The 21180-nt window shown below is 32.6% G+C and overlaps 1 protein-coding gene across 1 annotated transcript in view; it reads left to right on the top strand.

The window, feature by feature from the left end:
* Positions 1 to 16058, top strand: part of LOC127716353 (uncharacterized) — a 133449-nt gene extending 117391 nt beyond the window's left edge. Inside the window, exons 61-67 of the mRNA XM_052222524.1 lie at positions 385 to 499; positions 1326 to 1510; positions 3306 to 3491; positions 3867 to 3967; positions 5392 to 5843; positions 11029 to 11124; positions 12012 to 16058. Coding sequence (XP_052078484.1) covers positions 385 to 499; positions 1326 to 1510; positions 3306 to 3491; positions 3867 to 3967; positions 5392 to 5843; positions 11029 to 11124; positions 12012 to 12196 — 1320 coding nt within the window. The 3' untranslated portion in view covers positions 12197 to 16058. The remainder of the gene's footprint in view (positions 1 to 384; positions 500 to 1325; positions 1511 to 3305; positions 3492 to 3866; positions 3968 to 5391; positions 5844 to 11028; positions 11125 to 12011) is intronic.
* The last annotated feature ends 5122 nt before the right edge of the window (positions 16059 to 21180 follow it).

Raw genomic sequence — 21180 nt, 5'->3', positions numbered from 1 at the left:
TATCTCCCCTCATTTGTTCGTTTACAATGAATTTTATAAAGTTTTATATTAGTTTCAAGGAAATGAGGTCTTATCTGTAGAAACTGTTCAACATATCAGTGGTGTAGTAGTAGACTGTAAAGTGGGGGTAAAACTTTTGAAAGGGACAAGAAAAGAAAAAAAAACTTCCACAGTCTAATAGTCTAGAAAAAAGTGTCCTCTTTCATTTTCAATAAAAGCAATTTTCAAAAAAAAAAATGGGAGAGGGAAACATACAAAAGAAAAACCGATTAACACAGTTTCAAACCCCAACTGCTATGCATAGATTATATGTTAATTCAAAAGGGACTAATCAATTTCATAGCATCACCAAAACTGTTTCTTTACTTTACTTTACAATTTTAGGAAGAAGTTGAGTTGATACAGAGAAAGTTTTTAAGACATATATCTAAGATGATAAGAGGTGATGAGATTGGAATTGAGCTACCAAAACTTTTGGTCCTTGACTTTGTGACTGAAGGTAAGACTGTGTAATAGAAAAGAAAAGATGTAGTGTATTTTTCATGACACAAAATCTCTACACACTCTTGACAAAATCAAAAGTAAAGGAATAAGTTTATGGCAATTTTATTGTTGTTCTAATGTCAAAGTCACAGTGAGTCCTTCAACATGGAGCAAATGCTCACACCTAAACGCAAGTTCAAGACATCCACAAGCAAAGGTTTGAGAAGAATTCTTTTCTACCATGATAGAAGTTGATCACACTAAATCTATGCATTGATGTACACAGCTGAAGTTGAATAGTATCTTATGAATATTTCAAAACGAATATTATGCAGAGCTGGTCAAAACAGAATAAATGTATATTTATGCTCATATGCTAAAAACTTTTTGTAATTTTCTCAATGTATATTTTATCAGCATGCTATTCAACCAGTAAGGCAACTAGTAAAGCATGAGTATTATTGTAATAAAACCATTTTATAGAAAATTTATAGCAACTTTCTTGTCCACTATCATAAATGTACAGTGCCTGTGTATGTGTAATCAAGAAACTTACAAATTGTTTATAAAGAAGAATAACTTCATGCAAATAAAATGAGATATTTTGACAAACAACACCATCTTTCCTTCATGTCATGTTACATGCAATACTTCAATCTTACTGGGTTATTTGTTACATTCATCAACACACCAATTTAACATTGATTTTGGAAAAGAAAAACAGAAAATCTTAATTTGATAAGTACATGTACTTCAGTAACAGTCAGTTTGGCCCTTTTTTTATTCAAGAATAACAAATATTTTGAAAATAAGTGTGCACAAACCTCCCCCTTTTATTTCAGATGAAGATGACAATGTACAGAATGTTATAGATGACATGGGTTCACAAGGAAGTCTTGGAGGAGGATTTTCAAGCTTTAGTTTTTTTTCACAAAGACCAAAGTCTTCTAAGTCTAAAAGAAAACGGACTAAGGATGATTGGCAAGAAGAACAATTCTGTATTAGAGCACTGTGTGAGGATGAACAGGTAACATTCTGTTTTGATTTATAACTGTAAATTCAGAAATTATTGCCAGCAATTTTTGAGGAATGGACAAAAAATGCTGGATTAATTATTACAATTTCAGGAAAATTTGCATACAGTTATATGTATCAGTTATCAAAATGTGAATTCTTATTATTGCGATACTCAACCAATGGCATTACTCGCATTAATAAAAAACATCACAATAATTTCTTAATTTACAGTATCATATGAACAGTATTAAAAAAAATGAGGGTATATGTAAATTTGCTATGTAAATTTGCTTGTATACACCAATTTCAAGTTTGTCATGAAAAAGAAATGTTTTTCCATAAGTCTCACAGCTGATCTTCTTCAATATCAATTTTGTAGAAAACAAGATTACTCAGTTCTGATCAGGTTGTTTATGTACTGAATTCATGATAAAACTCAAATGCTTCTGTCTTATACAAACTTACCAGAAAAGTAATGCTGTGGATTCATTATTATGTGTTGGGTACCAACTTTTGTGGATTTCATTGGTTTAGATAAAGCACAAATTTAATGTTCAACAAAATATAATTCTCCTAAAGGCTTGAATGAAAACTTTGGCAAAACCAGGAAATCAAATATCCACTAATTTTGTTTTCTTCAAACCACGAAAATTGGTAACCCTATAATAAATGAACCCACAGTAGTCAAATGTTTTTATGTTAGTAGCAACTTAAAATTTTAATTAGCATTCACAAAGTGTCTCTAATTTCATTATGCATTATATTTTTATGGCCCGGCCACAAAGTGGTCGGAGCCATATAGTTTTACCCTTATCTATCATTCTGTCATTCCGCAACTAACAGTTATACAGACTTTTTTTTCTGAACTCCTTCACATATTGAGCTGATTTTTAGTATGTGAGTCTACTATGATGAGTTACAGATTGAGTTTATGTTTGGTTCTGCTCCGCTGATTTGTGCCGTAATCACAGGCTTTGGACTTTGAAAAGTTTGTGAAAAAAGCAGTTATACAGACTTTCATTCTCAAATTTCCTCTCTTAAAAATGGCTTCAAGCTTTTTTTTTCAGTGGGTTGTTCATGTCATTTTTAATGTGGTGATTAGGATGCAAGGGGGGATATATGATTAATTGGATTTTCTGATAAAATATTACAATTTTTTGCATTTATAATGGTTTAATTCATTATTAGTGTTAGAATTTGTGTCAAACACAACATAAGACATGTGTCATTGTATTGGATAATTGCTATGCGATATATATTTTGCTCATTTTTGAAGGTTACGGTGACCTATAGTTGCTAACCTTCTATGTAATTTGGTCTCTGTTGGAGAGTTGTCTCATTGGAAATCATACCACATTTTCTTATTTTTGTCTCGTTTGACGGATAAGCAATGGCATATCTCATTTCCATGGCGATTATTTGGCCCCGTCCCCTCAGTCATGGTCTATTGAATTTGAAATTTTGCTTAGTTTACATGTATTAGTTTGTGCTTAGGTTTGTTTAAAGGGAACCACTAGTGGTAGGTCAATGATATTTGGTATGCAGTTGTATTAGCATTGGTACATCTCATTTCCATGGAGATTGTTTGGCCATGTACCTTCAGTCATGATTCATTGACTTTGAATATTTGCAAAACTTACATGTAAAAGTGTTGCCATTTTAATTTCAACATTTGCATTATCGAAATAACCAATAAGCGAGACATATCTCTGTGATAACAGTTTATTATATTGCATACATTATATACAATCTATAGTTGTTTAGAATATAGCTATTGCAGTTAAGATATCTGTATTCCATTTCAGGGGTGGCATCTTGTAGGGAATCCATTGATTTTGACTAATTTGAAGAAAGATGAAATCATGAAGACACTGAAGGAAACAGCTCCATACCTAGCCAGGATATATGCCATACTGAAACAAAGCTCTGTCTCCATGAATTGTTTGAGTTCCTCGGTTAAAGGAGAACTTTTTATGGATTTTATTAGAAAAGTAAGACACAGATAAAACATCTGCTTGTATTTTAGGACCCAACTGAACTTATTATTGTTCTAAGCTCCACCTACTCAAGTAAACATTGCTATCCATTGACAGGTTGAACACATACTATTAATAACATCTATGCTGACTATCAGGCAATGGAACAATTTTCCAGAAATGATTTTAAATCTATGCAAAAATATAGAATTTTAATTATTATAGACCATTCTTACAGAAAGTATGTTAATGAATGATACGAACTGTTAGTTTCATGTAGTATCCATAACCTGATAATATCTTTTGATATTTCAACAATAAAGATACATATATGATAACTTTTTTTTCACAAATTAAGTTTATAATTTTACCTATCATATTTTCCAATAGGAAGGTATTGATACAAAGAATTTTAGTGATGCCTACAAGATGATCCATAGAATTGTTGCAGAACACGATGACTATGAACAGTTTATAAACCAACTTAACAGGTAATACTTCAGATATTTAATGTGCTAGCTGTTAGAAGTGATTTGATATTTAATGCAGAAGAAGATCCAGGGATTTTCATTTAAATATTTTAATTTTTTTCCCCCAAAACAAATAGTAGTTGAATCTCATTGTCTCAAAGTTGATCAGACTGACAATGCTAATTTAGATTATCAGGAATGTTGAGATAAAAGAGTTAAGATAACAAGCTTCAACATTACAGAATTATAGCCCTTTCCAGAAACTCATTTCTGGAATCACGAATTTTACTCTAAAATTATAATATGAAGTTGGTTATCTCCATTTTCGAGAAGTAGAACAGCTTTGAAGCAATACAGCTCAATGAAGAGTCAACGAAAAGCGGTTTTTAATTCCTGTTGATTTACAGATAATATTTGGTTGATATGATTATAAGAATTATTAATATTATTTTGTCTATCAAACTCATTATGAAGCTGGAAATGATTGTGAACTAAAGTAACACATTGTTTTCTTTTTTATTTTTCACCGTTGCTCTATACTGAAGCGAACCAGTATTCATACCAGTATACTTCCCAACAAGGGAAAAAATTTGTATTGAATTGTAATTTTAAATCCGATTTGAGCTTTAGGAAGTTAGTTTCTAGAAAGTCCTGTAGGTCAAAAATACATGTATTGAAAGGAAACCCACAAAAAAAAACAGATCAGTGGAATAGATTGGAACTTGTCTAAGTCCTCCCTACCCCCTTCCATCCATAAGGGTTCATATTACAGTTCATCTTTCTTATGAACAGACATCTTTAATAAAGATTTTGAAGTTTGGTATAAATGCAGGAGAGGATAATAGAGAACAGCTTCTCCAAAAACAAAATTATATTTAATTTTCTATTGATAAAGTTTTTCTTCTATTTCTCTCAAATCTTGTGAATCAGATTCTTAATCGCAAATCAAACATCTATTGTTCAGGAAACTTTCATATATTACCCCTGCTCTGAAGGTGAGTGTATACTTCTTTACATCTGTCCGTCCGTCCCATGATATTTTGGCTGAATTTTTCTCCAGAACTAAAATTCAGAGTTTCCTAAAATTTAGTAGCAAGCTTCATGTAAGCACATTTGATCTCGCTTTTTTGTATGCTGTTTTTCACATTCATCTCCCCAACTTCATGTTAACTGAATACTAACATACTCTAACACATAATAGCCATTTATGACGTTTTTGATACCTTTTTCTTACGAACTACAAACTAGATTTGGTATCAATCTTCATGTTAACATAATAATATACAGTATGAGTTAATCTTCGGCTGCCTGTTACCGAACACTTATAGTGGGGGTATCATAAGTGAGTAATAGCTCACAGATAAACTTTTTTTTTATTTTAAATGTAGAAATTACTGAAAATGTATACATGTATAGTTCAGGAGTTAATATATTAATAATTACAGATGTTACCTCCAAACGGGGAAGATTTCTTGGTTGTGTTCTACCCACCAGGGTAGGACTGGTATAACACTCCTTCCACCTGGTACCGTCAGTATGCACAGTTCAGGGTATTCAGTGCTGTATGACGAAGATATAATGCTATCAGAATTCTTAAAAGCAAGCAAGGATTACCTGAAGTGGAAAGATGAAGACTTCTTACTGGCCAGGAGACAATCTAAAGACAGATTAGTAAAAAGAGACAGTTCTCTCAGGGAAACCAACAAGAAGGAGAGCTTACCCAAGGTTGTAGAGAGCAAGAAAGAGGCTGAAAAGAATTATGCTGAGAAAAGTCAGAATGAGGAGCCAAAAAGCATACCAAAGGTTGAAGAGAGCAAGAAAGAGGCTGAAAAGAATGATGCTGAGAAAAGTCAGAATGAGAAGCCTAAATCTGATCCAAAATTTGTCCAAGAAAAAGGTATGATTACCGTAGTTAATACAAACTTTATAAATCAGGATGTTGGGTTTCTTGTTTAAATTGTTTCACATTTTGTCCTGTCAGTGGTTTTTTATAGCTGATTATAGGTTATGGGTATTTTATTTATATACTAAACCTAACTCTGTGAGTCTGGATTTACCATCATGATGATGGTGTGAATCATATTGAACCATGATCAATAATAGTGAACTCTGCTTTTATGAACTTTTAATTCATGCTTAATTATCAAAAACTATTTTTCTATATACAGTGCACCAGCTAGAAATCAAAAGGGGCAGGGTGCCAGTGGAGGGCAGGGCACTTTTTTATGAAAGGAAAAGGCACTGCTCATTTCTTTTGTCTACGTTTCTGTGTGTATCACGAGTTCACATTCTTTTTTTTTACTGTATATGTTGTTAATAAAGATGCATAAGTTGATGTGTTGATTATTTATTCTATAAAATTTGCATTAGAAAATGTAATTCATACGACATATTCATAAAACATGTCAATACACATTCATACATCACATCACTATAAACCAATAGAGGCAAAAAATTAACTTACTATTCTCTCTCCCCCCCCCTTTTCGAAAAAAAAAACAACATAAACTAAACATCTCATAGTTTAGCATACATGTCACAGAGTTGTCTTATTTCAAAATTTTCAGCTAGAGTTTGGCCCTCAAAACTTTTTTTCATTGTTTGTGTTAAGGAATTATTTAGTAAAGTTTCATCAAGTTGATATCATGATAGTTAAACTTCACACTTCCCATTTATGTAGGATTGCAGCTTAATTTCATCATAACAATTTATCTTATAAATTTCTAACTTGAAAATGTATAGAACATGGATTGCTAAAAGTATGATTATCAAAAATAAATTGCAATATATTTTTTTTTGTATGTTCAAAGACAGTTAATATCCTTAAGGTAACATTCTTATATAATTTTGTATTCAATTGGTTATTTTTCCTATTTTTAGTACTAGATAATATTTTAGGAGCACAAATTTGTAATAAGCTAAAACAGGGGAAGTAACTCCAAAATTAATTTCTAACACGTTTACTGTTTGCTTGTCGCTCACAAGTTGAGATGGACGGCGTTTCTGTGAAGGCATAGTTGTATTTTGATGACTTAAATTCTATTGTAAAGTCATGAAAGTCTTCATTTATAAACTCTTCTTGGAGATCGAAAATGCCGACTCAAGCTAGCTAAAAACACTCGCTGACACATTCATCAAATTTATCACAAAAAGGTACATTGTCTTAATTAAATTACCTAGTTATTAACACCTTTGAAGTCTTATCCACTGTAATTAATTGTAATTACATGATTAACCTGGGGGCAATCACCTGGTGTCATATATGTAATTTAACTTTGTGATAAGAAATCGATGAAACAAAAGGCAATTTTACCAAAACGGCACAAGGGTTTTTGTCTCGCCTGCGATGAAAGTCGCAGAAAGTGAGACATAGGTATTACTATCCGGCGGCGGCCACGGCGGCGTAAACTATTTGTATAAAGCTTTATATTTCAGAAGGTAGAAGACCTGGATGCTTCATACTTTGTATGCAGATACCTTATGTTACGAACTTTCCGTCTGTCATATGTCCAATGCCCTTGACCTTATTTTCATGGTTCAGCGACTGCTTGAAAAAAAAGTTTAGTTTTTTTGTTATGTAAATTTCTCATTTATTATGAGTAATAGGATAACTATATTTGGTATATGGGTTCCTTGCAACGTCTACATGTCCATCAGACAGGGTTCACCTTACCTCAGCCTCATTTCATGGATCAGTGATCAAGGTTAAAGTTACGTGATTAGGTCCGTTTCTCAGATACTACAAGCAGTAGGTCAGCTATATGTGGTGTATGGAATGATTATAAGGGATACATGTCAGTCTGGCAGGTTTCATCTGACCTTGACCTCATTTTCACGGTTCATTGGTCAATGTTAAGTTTTTGTGTTTTGGTCTGTTTTTCTTATACTATAAGCCATTGGTCAACTATATTTGGTGTATGGAATGATTGTAAGGTGTACATGTCTGTCTGGCAGGTGTCATTTGTCCTTGACCTATTTTCATGGTTCATTGGTCAATGTTAAGTTTTTGTGTTTTGGTCTGTTTTTCTAATACTATAAGAATAGGTCAACTATATTTGGTGTATGGAATGATTGTAAGGTGTACATGTCTGTCTGGCAGGTGTCATTTGTCCTTGACCTCATTTTCATGGTTCATTGGTCAATGTTAAGTTGCTCTTGTTTGGTCCTCTTCTCAGATACTATAAGTTATAGGTCAACTATATGTGGTGTATGGAATGATTGTAAGGTGTGCACGTCTGTCTGACAGGTTTCATCTGACCTTGAGCTTATTTTCATGGTTCATTGTTAAGTTTCTGTTGTTTGGTCTTCTTCTCAGATGCTATAAGTAATAGGTCAACTATATTTGGGGTATGGAATGTATTTTATTATTTAACTGCTGATTACTTACATTGAAATAGATTATTTTATAAAAATCTTTAAATAACATTAATAATGATAATAAATAATAAAAACTTTTAAGGGATCATTACTAAACTGTGATTAACAAAAACATTGGAAGGTGTGAAAATGTAAAAATAAGGTCACTCATGCATGAATGTTTAACATAGAATACAGTTCACTCCAGTCCCTTCATAAAGATTAATTGGCTGAATATGTACAGATTAGAGAACTTTTGAAATTTTGTTTGCACAACAGAATCACATTTACTGATTTTTGTCGAGCCTGCGACTTTTGTCGCAGAAAGCTCGACATAGGGATAGTGATCCGGGGGTGGCGGCGGTTGAAGACCTGGATGCTTCATACTTTGTATATGGATGCCTCATGTTACGAAGTTTCCGTCAGTCACATGTCCAATGTCCTTGACCTCATTTTCATGGTTCAGTGACTACTTGAAAAAAAAGTTAACATTTTTTGTAATGTTAAATTCTCTCTTATTATAAGTAGTAGGATAACTATATTTGGTATGTGCGTACCTTGCAAGGTCCTCATGCCCGTCAGACAGTTTTCACTTGACCTCGACCTCATTTCATGGATCAGTGAACAAGGTTAAGTTTTGGTGGTCAAGTCCATATCTCAGATACTATAAGCAATAGGTCTAGTATGTTCGGTGTATGGAAGGACTGTAAGGTGTACATGTCCAACTGGCAGGTGTCATCTGACCTTGACCTCATTTTCATGGTTCAGTGGTTATAGTTAAGTTTTTGTGTTTTGGTCTGTTTTTCTTATACTGTATGCAATAGGTCTACTATATTTCGTGTATGGAATGATTGTAAGGTGTACATGTCTAGCCGACAGGTGTCATCTGACCTTGACCTCGTTTTCATGGTTCAGTGGTCAAAGTTAAGTTTTTGAGTTTTGGTCTTTTTTTCTAATACTTTATGCCATAGGTCAACTATATTTGGTGTATGGAAATATTTTATGATCTCTATGTCAGTCGCGCAGGTTTTATATGACATTGACCTCATTTTCACGGTTCATTACTCAGTGTTAAGTTTTTGTGTTTTGGTCTGATTTTCTTAAACTATAAGCAATAGGTCAACTATATTTGTTGTATGGAAGAATTGTTAACTGTACATGTCTGCCTGGCACGGTTTATCTGACCTTGACCTAATTTTCATGGTTCATTGGTCAATGTTTAGTTTTCTTGGTTAATGTTAAGTTTAGGTGACAGTTGTAATAAAGCTTTATATTTAGGACTATCAACATAATATCAATGATTAGTAAAGAAGGCCAGACATTTCAGCGTGTGCACTCTTGTTGGGAAAAAGGCATTAGGGCAAAAGGGCGCGGATGAAGGCACACAGGGCGCGGCTGAGGGCACCCAGGGCGCGGCGCCCTTCTATTTTGGGCTAACGAGACCACTGATATAAAATTTGTAATCAGCAAGTAATCATAAGAATGTAATCTAAAAGTCATCTTAAAAAAGTCATGATTACACCTGTTTTTTGTATTGTAATTGATTACATTGCAATGACTTGTAATCAGAAAAGGCATGATTATTGAAAAATGTAATCAATTTCCGCTGATAACAATTACTGAATACAATTACCCTATGCCTTCCATGAAGTAGCTATATTATAAAACCACATTTATTTCGCAATAAATCTAAAATGATTTTAAAAGGTTGTAAGAATTCAGTATCTTTGTCATGCCTCTGCATTTAACATTTGTAAAGGTATGTTTAAAGGGAACTGCTAATGGTAAGTTATTTGGTATGCAGTTGTACCGGTATTAGATTTATAGGGTTCCAGGAAAAATGTAAAAGGGGGGGTTGATCAACATATTTTTTATACCCCACCTATAATACTTATTATCATTTATCACAGAATAGGGTTTTTTTCTACCCTTTTAACCAACAGAAAAAAACACTATGTGGTGTCCAACCCTACCATACATTTTTTGTAGCCTGCGATGACAGTTGCTTTAAGCGAGACAAAGGGATTGCTTTTCCAGGGACGGTGACTGCGTTGGTGACGATGGCGTCAACAATTGTTAAGTTTTCTGCTTAAGTTAGTTTGATAGGAACTACTTGTGATATTTAATATAAAATTGCATTTCTATCATTACATATCAGTTTGACGACTATTTTGAGGCCCTGCCCCCTAGGTCATGGTCCAGTGACTTTGAATTAATTACCAATTTTCAATGTTAAGTTTTTCGCTTAAGTCAGTTTGATAGGAACTATCTCTGTGCCAACAGTTTATTTGAGGAAAAGCCCTAGCACATCTCATTTCTGTGGAAATATTTTGGCCCAGACCACTAAGTCATTATTCATTGGCTTTGAAAGTTTTGCATAGTTAGCCTGTTTTTAAGTTTGTGATCATATTGTAGGTCAAAGGAAATCACTTATACTTAGTCAATTGTATTTAGTAATGCTGTTGTATTAGCCTTGGCATAGCTCATTTCTTTGGAGAGTATTTATCCTCAACCCTCGATCATTGTATACTGATCATAAAAGTTTTGCATAGTTTACAGGTTAAAGTGTTGTCAAATTTGCGAAGGTTGGAGATATCTCTGTGTGAACAGGTTATTTTGGATTTAAGGGGCTAAATATTGAGAAGCTTATATCCATATATTTCTCTCTAAGAAAAGATCAATCATTTTCCTTCTAGTTATTCTTCCTACCTTTGTTTGTTTTTCAGCTCTTATATCAATGAAAGAAAAGCAACCAGAAATGTCTACAGTTACCCAGGCAGCCACTTTAGCAGACAGGAAATCAGGAGATCTCAAAGATAAAGGTAAATATATATATATATATATCAGTATAAAAAGTATGAATCTATACTCACAGCTTCAACACACCCAGACACTATCTTATTATAAGTTATATGTATTAAATTTATGATAATAAAGTTTATGAGATTGGCAAATGAAGGTTTCCCTAAATGTAAGAAACAATAAATATTTTGCAATTACAAATTTTATTTGGGCAATTCTTAAAAATATTATTACGTCACTGGAGGCTTCTTTTCAGTGTTGGGGTCTTGACTTAAATTCTCAGTAAGATAAGACAAAAGAATTAAATGTTTGCTGCTTCTCCACTGGGCATTTAAGAGACAAGCAGAGTGGTCAGCTCAAAGTCAGAATTTGTGTCTATGACATGATTTCTTACAGATGTCTGTTTGTGTCGTAGCATGGTGTAAAATAGATCTTTAGTGGCAGTCTTCAACTAAAAGCTGTGGCTTCCTTAGCTAAATTTCTGTAGGCATGAGCACATTTTGAACCTGCTTTTTAAATCATTTACTTCCTGGTTTAAATTAATGGTCACCCTGTTGATAGCTGCAGTGTGTAGATTTTTGATTTAGTGATTCATTTTATATGGTCTAGATAGGCAAATACAGAGTTTTTTTATTTGTTCCTGTACCAAGTCTAGCTATTTGGACCATGTGTTGACAATTTAGGAGGAGTCTGGTGTTGTTGATGTGTTCTGTTATACTGTTCAATAATTTGGTGATTCCTGTTATCCTTTTTAAGTGTTATTCAATTTTATGGCAAACATGTCCTAAATTCTGAATGGTTGAAAGATTGCCTAGTGGACATCGATCCTTTTTTTGCACTTGAAACGGAAGATTCAATTTTAAACTCTTATTTATGCTAACAATATTTTTTTGTTTCACTTTTTCAGAAATCCAACCAGAGAATAAGAATCAGAATCAGTCAACCCCACAGAGGATTACTCCAGCATCTAATACCAATAGAAGGGGAGAGAATCAGACGCCACCACAAAGGACAGCTCATGCATCTACTGTAAACAGAAATGGACAGAAACAGGCAGATGTCAAAGGCGCTAGTACATGTTCTGTTATGTAAAATAATTGACATTTCCAGGGAAAGTTTATATTATTGGAAGCATTTTTTGTTAAATATCAGTGCTCATAAAGAAACTAAGTTCTTTAGAATAATTTTTAACTAAATTTTCAGGGTTTAATGAATTGATGTCTGGCATTGTTTTAGATTTTCCTTGTCTTCTTTATAAAATATGAGATTTCAGTGCTTTTTAGATAAAAAGTTAAGATGTAGAAATACTCGTTATATTCTCTACTAGTTTATAGAAGATAATAAGCTCTTCTAATGAAAATTCTTTCGATTAAAGATAATTTATGCCAAAACACATTCAAAATACATATTGATAATAAACAGTGGATATAAAATTAGTTAATATAAAGAATGAAGTTATTTCCAGCTGAGATATTCACTGTTTACTATGTTTTTTTAGTAATTGTCTCCCTTGATATGATGTTGTGCAGTATTTTTTTTGGTAAAATGGTCATACATCAATACCAACATATCAGTCTTTTTAAACAACTGAAGAAATAGCAGTAATGTTTTTTTTTTAATGTTTTCTTTGGTGGGTTGCTGTCCCATAGTGTTGCATATTTATTACATGTATCCTTCTTTTGTAATTATTTCAAAATCTGATGTTGAAAAATTATGTGTAAATTTACATATTTCCAATGTAATGTAGTCAATATGAAACGTAGACACATCTTTACCTGAGTCACATGTAACTTATTCTCAACTAATTCCTATCAGTGATTTTGTTTCAAGTTCTTCCCTTTAACTATACATTTTTAGATAAAACAGATATTTATTTTGTATCATGTTTTCTTTTATATTTATAGTAGTCAGAGATTACATCTGGTATCTGATAGCCTGTTTTTTGGGCTGGCTTGAGCCATGGGATGTCAGAAAACAATTCAAATAGAAAACATAAGAATTGAGCATCAAATTGGGGACACAAAGTTTCTGTCTCAGAAGTACTATTTTTGTTTATATATTCTAAGAATTTACCCCCTTTTAGCACAAAGGAAAGCTTTATTCCCCACAACCCTCTATTGTAGTCTACAATTTTCATTTTGAACAAGTTGTCACCTAAATGTGTTTTGTTATTTCATTTCATGCACATGGAAATGAGAAGTAAATGTATACATATGTAACTGACTATCTGCATATATTAACAAGTTTGCCATATGATGCATCTTTTCTGTTGTATGCAAATTAGATAATTGACCAACCAATTTGCATAAATTAGTGAACTATATTTATATTTACATTGACATGAGTTGAGAAGTACAAACAGACTCGGATATAATGATGTCTATTTGCTGAGATACTGGTTTACAAATGAAAGAATTATGGTTTTAAAAAATGAAAATTGAGAATTATGGGCTTAATAACCAAAGAAATAAAAAGTCCCCAGTCAGACCCCAAGTTAAGATTGCTATGCTCTGTTTCTTAAGTTATATAAAAATGATACACTTGTATTGTCTTTTGGACTCAGCAAGTATAGCTATTTTATGGATCCATAAAAATTATTTTTATACAAAAGTCAAGTATTATCCCCATGAATGCTTTATGTATGTGGTCATAAGAGTTGTGTTCTGATGAAAAAAAAGAGACATTGTCTGGAATGTTTTAATATATTAAAAATCAGCAATCTTGCAGAAAAAGTTTTTTTTAACTTTTTCTTAAATAGATTAGAGAGGAAAAGTAGTAGAACTTGGAGCTATTTTTTTATGCCCCTCCTACGATAGCAGAGGGGCATTATGTTTTTCGGTCTGTGCGTGCGTTCGTTCATCCATCCATTCGTCCGTCTGTCCCGCTTCAGGTTAAAGTTTTTGTTCACGGTAGTTTTTGATGAAGTTGAAGTCCAATCAGATTGAAACTTAGTACACATGTTCCCTGTGATATGATCTTTCTAATTTTAATGCCAAATTAGAGTTTTTAGCCCAATTTAACGGTCCACTGAACATAGAAAATGATAGTGCGAGTGGAGCACATTCTTGTTTTTAAAAGTTTCTGACTATCTGATTTGAGATAAATAAGTAAGGGATCATGGTCAGGAAGAGTAGTTTTCCTCATTTATTGTCGTGAATCAAATGGAGAAAAATAAATGTCTATTGTCATCTGTTTCTGATTTGTCTTAATAGAATATTTCAGGGTAATAGTTAGATGTTTATATTCTTGGTTTACCAGCATTTAGGGTAAGGTATTGTCATTACTTTACTTGTATTCTTAGTTGCCCATCTTGCATCCATAATCTTTTGAAAAATCCTTGTCTTGAACTACTAATGCATTCAGAAAAAACAATGCTTAAATTAAATGATCCTCCGGAAATGCTTGCTATGATTAAACCCTAAAAATGAATAGTGCTTAAACTTGCAATGAGGTGAGAGATTTTTTGCTCAGTATTAAAGGCCTTACTGTGACTTACAGATGAAGAACAGCAATAAAAGGGCTGTTCCTTTGCTTTTTGTTATTTTTGCTGTGCATGTACTGCTTTTGTGTCATGGATGGATACTCCATATTCTTTGTTCTTCTATTAGTTTATATCTACTACTTCTAATCTCCAGTGATTTCAAAACTGTATCTATAATGTTATGGTAGATATGTATTTTACAAAAAATAAAATCATGAGTTTTTTATTAGGATAATGGTCTTTCATTTAGTATATTTTAAAACTCAAGGAAGCAGGCATCAATAAAATTGTTATGTGTTAATTTAAAGAAGATAGATCATGCGTCAACTGTAAATATGAAAAAAATCTTACAAGATGTTACTGGAGCAATGCATACCTTGGATCAATACTTCATACCTCATTTGTGATGGCAAAAATCTTACTTCATCATTGATAACTGAGCTCACAGAAGCACTGTATAGATGATAGCTGTAAGGAGCTAAAAATCTTACTTCATCATTGATAACTGAGCTCACAGAAGCACTGTATAGATGATAGCTGTAAGGAGCTAAAAATCTTACTTCATCATTGATAACTGAGCCCACAGAAGTACTGTATAGACTGATAACTGTAATGTTCTTAAAATCTCACTTTATAATATTAGCCACGCTCATAGAAGCTTTGTTGAGACTAATAGCTGTAAGGGTATAAAAATCTCACTTGATGATTGATAAATGAGTTACATAAGTTAATGGAACATCTGTAGAAATTTAGTTCCTTGTTGTTATTTTGTAGATTTATTCACTCAGTAGTTTCATATATATTGTTCCTTTCTTCAATTTGATTTTCATAACAGTAGATAATAATGTTAAATATTGCATTTATTGTTAATTTGTTATTTTTTTAGTCACTGTGATAACTATTTATTTTTATATTTTTTACACTTATTTGATATTTTTTATATTGTTATTTATTACAACAATCTATAAAACTTATTAATAATGTAATCAACTTTTTATCAAATCAATTTATCTTTACTTGTTATTGCTATCTTTTGTTTATATATTTCACTGTTTATATATCAATGACATTCCTTTACCATTGGACCATTATTTGATAATCAACTTCCTTCATTCATTGAAATGCACCAGTGTTTTTTTTATTTATTTCTGTGCAATAAATGAAGAATAGGTTCAAAAAGGTCACATGATAGCCCTAAAGTTCTATTAACAAAGGCATGAATATTTTAAATATTTTGAAATATATACCTGGTACCATTATATTGGATATTTCAAGAAACTCTAAACTACATATGTATCATGATATATTTTTATTGGGATAAGATCTATGAGTTCTGATAATTTTCCTGTAATGTTACATCATATATACCAGTTATGTGAATTTCAGAAGTTGTTTAAATATTATTTTTTTACTTTTTGCACTAATCATATAATTTTAGATCTTTTATTCTTTGTTAATAAATTTTTGTTGGAACTGTGTTTTCCTGTTCATTATGCCTCACCCCTATGATTGCTAGAGTATAGAAATACAGCAGCATTTCACTACATTAACCTCTGCCTTCTGGCCGATTAAGATTGCTATTGAAAGGTGTCTTTTAGTTGAAACTGTGCCTCTATCAATATATCTGTGAACTCTTACATTAAATCTTCTTATAAGGAAAATTGCAAGCACTATTTAACTGCCCTCTTTTATTTCTGGTAAAATGTTGACGTCCAGAATATGTGAATATATATGTAATATTTGCCACTGAACAAAATCCCAAAAACAATGAATTAATCAAGCAACCAATCTTTAAGTCTCAATTTGAAAAAAATCTATAGGTTTTGTTAATTGTGTTTTAAGTAACAAGTTAATTTATGAAATGTCTGTTAACCCTTGTCTTAATCTGTTGTACTATTTAATTTGGTCATGCAAAAAGTAAAATAACAAAAATACCGAACTCCAAGTAAAAAGTCAAAATGGAAAGTCCCTTATCAATTGGGAAAATCAAAAGCTCAAACACATCAAACGAATGGAAAACAAATGTCATATTCCTGACTTGCAGGTCATTCTACCTTAACCATATGTTGTTCCTTGTTTTTTTTTTATACACTGTATGTCTATTTCCTCTGAGGAATTAGCTTGTGTTTTTGGTGAAGCCAGGTTTTAGTTCATTCAGATAAAAAACGTGAATACATTCTTACTCTTTTATATCGCACTCTTTATTTCAAAGCAGATTTCATACAGCTAACAAAACATGTTAACTTAAAGATAGTTACCTAGAAGGTTTGAAATATTACCAACAATACGGGTATATTTATTGGTTGTGAACTACCCACCAAAATAAAGCTTTTAAGGACAGTATATATGATTATCTTACCTCCTATACATTTCTAGGAATATGATTGGTTAAAAGCGTCCGCGTGGAGACCGTGTATGTTCCATATTAGGTTAGTAGGGAGGCGGGGCTTATTTCATACACGGTTAGTAGTCGTGTTACGTCCCTTTATAAAAACAAAACGGTACTGAGAAAAAATCTTAAAGGTTTCAACAGACGAAGAAATTGATGATGAAGATTGAAATAAATTCATAAAACACATTTAAACCTAACAAGTTGTTATTGTTAGCATCTGTTTTTGTAGGATCAATGGAAGTAGTTTCTTAATGCTAACGGTATTGAAGACTTGCTCATTTTGATAGGTTACTAGTCTAAATTTCACACGTTAAGATAGTCGGTAAGATAAATTCGTTACATAGTGTGCTAGTGAAGTAATACGGTATATATGGGGTCAGTAAATTCCATATGGGGATTCGAGCTTCGCTCTCACCCCATATGGAATTTACTGACCCCATATATATATATACCCTATTAGGTCACTAGCACACTATGTAACTAATATTATTGGTTATCTCCTTTTTATGAAGATTTCTTAAAACCAATGCAAGGTTTACCTAAAATGTAATGACTTTGTAACCACACGGAGACATTCCAAAATATATTAGATCAGTTTAAAAGACAGTTTGTCAGATAATCATAAAGCCTTTATAAGAGTGAAGAAAACAAGAAAGTTGCATAAAAGAAAATGTGGTAAAAATCTTACTGAGAAGTTCTAACATGATGCAGCAATATCAATTTATTCAAACGGAAATTAAGTTCTATTATGTTACCAACAAGTTAAGGCTACTTTTATTTTACCTAGAATATATTTCCTGGAGAACACTCAATGTCAAAAATTGTAAAATCAAAGAAATCTCAAAAATAGCTAATAAATAATATTAAAGCTACTACTTTTACTGCACAAGATGCGCATTTCGACAAATAATGTCTCTAAGTAATACTCGAGGCCAAAATACTTGAAAATCGAAAACCTAATACAAAGGTTGAAGAGCTGATAAAACAAAACAAATAGACCAGAAGTATAGCAAAACATGAACAAGGAATCGGAGCTACGCATGTGGAAGATAAATACATTCCTTAATTTCTAATTATTTCCAACCAATTTTAATAGTAAATTTCAATAAAACAATATCCTTATTTTCATGCTAGCTCGGAAGTACTTGGGCTGCTGACGGCTGGTAATACCATCTTGGACGAAGTGTCCACCAGCAGAGTTATCGACCCAGATGTGAGACAACAAAAAGTAAAGGTAAGCTCTGCTTTAAGGAATCCAACGTGTAGTTTTGATGGATAGTTCTCGTAAGTGGAGGCATTTGGAATAAAAATTAGAATGCATTCAAACAACTTTTCTTATTTTGAAATTAATTGAGGATTGAGATATCAATTATTTCGGAGATACAATTCGTTTTCGTCAGGCCTGCAACTTCTGTCGTAGAAAGCAAGACATAGGGATAGTGATCCGGTGGCAGTGATGGCGGCGTTAACTTACTACTTCAATACTATTTCAGAAGGTAGAAGACCTGGATGCTTCATACTTTGTATATAGATGCCTTATGTTATGAAGTTTCTGTCTGTCATATGTCCATTGTCCTTGACCTCATTTTCATGGTTCAGTGACTACTTATAAAAAAAGTTAAGATTTGTTGTAATCTTAATGTCTCTCTTATTATGAGAAATAGAATAACTAAACTATATTTAGCATGTGCATACCTTGCAAGGTCCTCATGCCTGTCAGACAGTTTTCACTTGACCTCGACCTCATTTCATGGATCAATGAATAAGGTTAAGTTATCGTGGTCCATATCTCAGATACTATAAGCAATAGGTCTACTATATTTGGTGTATGGAATGATTGTAAGGTGTACATGTCTAACTGGCAGTTGTAATCGGACCTTGACCTCAAATTTCATGGTTCAAAAGTTAAAGTTTTTGTGTTTAGGTCTGTTTTTCTAATACTGTATGCAACAGGTCAATTATTTTTGGTGTATGGAAATATTTTACGAGGTACATGGCAGTCAGACAGGTTTTATTTGAACCTCATTTTTATGGTTCATTGCTCAATGTTAAGTTTTTGTGTTTTCGTTTGTTTTTTTTTTTTTTAAACTATAAGCAATAGGTCAACTATATTTGGTATTTAAGTAATAAAAGTTCTTGACACTGAAACTATGCATGCAACATCCGGCTTGCGAATCAACACTAAGTCAAAATGTCACAATCGTGGAAAATTACAAATAAGACAGACTATACTGGTATATAAAGATCTAAGACCGCAAAAACATGTCGCTATTGACAAGGACATAGCGTACCAATTCGTATGTTGTGTCGATTTCAGTCGTTCTTCCTCATAACTCTGTTATGCTTCTCTAACATTTTACTACATTTTACTGCTTCTACATTTAACTACATTTTACTATACTCTACTGCTTATTCTACATTTGACTACTACAGCCACCTCCACTACTACTTCTACGGACCCGGTCTCAGTTTTGGAGTTTTGAATTCGTTTCCCTAAGATTTTGTTTAACTTGATTTATATTCGAAATTAATTTACTAGATTCCGTCATCGGTAAACTATTGTTACCTCTCATTTGACGCAGAGACAAAATAATAAAAAAAATAACTGTCACAATTAAGAAATCAAAGGACAGGCCGTGAACAATACACTAAACTTTAACAAGGCCACTGTCTGAGATCTAAAGCGCATGCTTTGTATCACGATACATCTTATCCTTTTTTTTCTGCGTGATTTTTTAGTATTGAGTTTTCCCCCCATATTTAATGCTGCCACTACAATTACATACCCGTGTATTGCTATGTTGTGAGTACTTACGTTTCCTCCACGATTTTGTTGTAATCTTGAATTGTATACTAGTATTCAAAATGAATTGATATCTATATATATCTAAACATCGATAAACTACTGTTATCTCTAATCTTAAGCAGAGTTAATAGTATCAACACGACTGTCACAATTAAGAAATCAAACGTGAAAGACTACATCAAACCGCTCCCAAATAGACAAGATCAACATATAATCATTTAATATAAACATTAACACATGCAAACAGCAGACAACCAAGAAAAATTTAGAAATACCAAGAAGCAATAACAACTTTGGTAGAACGTAGCAAAACTGGGGGAATGATGGACACAAAGCTTTCCTTAGAGAAACAGGGGGTTGTACGTTAATGAAAAAAACACATATTCGTGGATTTAAAAGGCATAAGGAATCGAATGATGTGCTAGTTATCTACTTGAAAACGGACATTTTACGATTTCGACACAGAAATTTACCGCCCCACATATGAAACCTCGGTATATGTAAATTTTTTTAACCCTAACATGGACTAACAATGCAAACACAATTTTCCGGGACCCACAACAGAAAAGATCGTATCCGAACAAAACACAGACATAAAATAACAAAAGAAAAAGAAAAAATTACGACTAAAGCAAAACGAACACCTTTTAAAGTTATTAATTGTGCAATTGATATCACAAGCTCATTCACACTGAATATCATTGACACAAATCACTGTGATAAAGTCAATTTATTGACGTGATATTTCTACCTTAGAACTAAGCTAGAAGTTGGCTGCATTGTATTATCATTATGGATATACGGATATTGTTGTGATTGACTAAACTTTACGTTTTTTTTTTGTTTGATCAGCCATTCAACGGTTGTATTGGATATAGAATTTTCAAATATGTTGGCCTCGAGCATCACTGAAGAGATATTAATAGTCGAAATGAGCATCTGATAACTTGAGTAAACTTGGTTTCGTTAATATTATAACCACCACTGCATGGGTCAAAACAACTGTTTGTGGACTGTCAGTCTCCGAGGGTATCACAAGCCTTGAAGCCAGTACTTCGGTATTTGCATGAATATACGCAGTTTGTTTTGATTGTAATTTGCTCTTTTAAAACTTTAAAAATATTTTTAATGAAAGGAATATCCCGCATACAAAGCTCTGTTTCTTAAGACCGGATTTGTCTATACTTTGATGTCCTTTTTGTTTTTTTCAAGCATTTTAATGATTGTTTGTTTTAGGTTGTAGATTTTCAAATATGTTGGCCTGGAGCATCACTGAAGAAACAATATGGTCGAAATGCTTATCTGGTACAGTCAAATTGGTAGCGGTTATGTTAAAATGAAACATCAAATCATCTGAAATCCAACGACAAACGTTTATAAGCGGCAAACCCAAAACA

The sequence above is a fragment of the Mytilus californianus genome, unplaced genomic scaffold (assembly GCF_021869535.1).
Source record: "Mytilus californianus isolate M0D057914Y unplaced genomic scaffold, xbMytCali1.0.p SCAF_9, whole genome shotgun sequence".
Lineage (NCBI taxonomy): Eukaryota > Metazoa > Mollusca > Bivalvia > Mytilida > Mytilidae > Mytilus > Mytilus californianus.
This window is presented reverse-complemented; position numbering and strand designations above follow the sequence as displayed.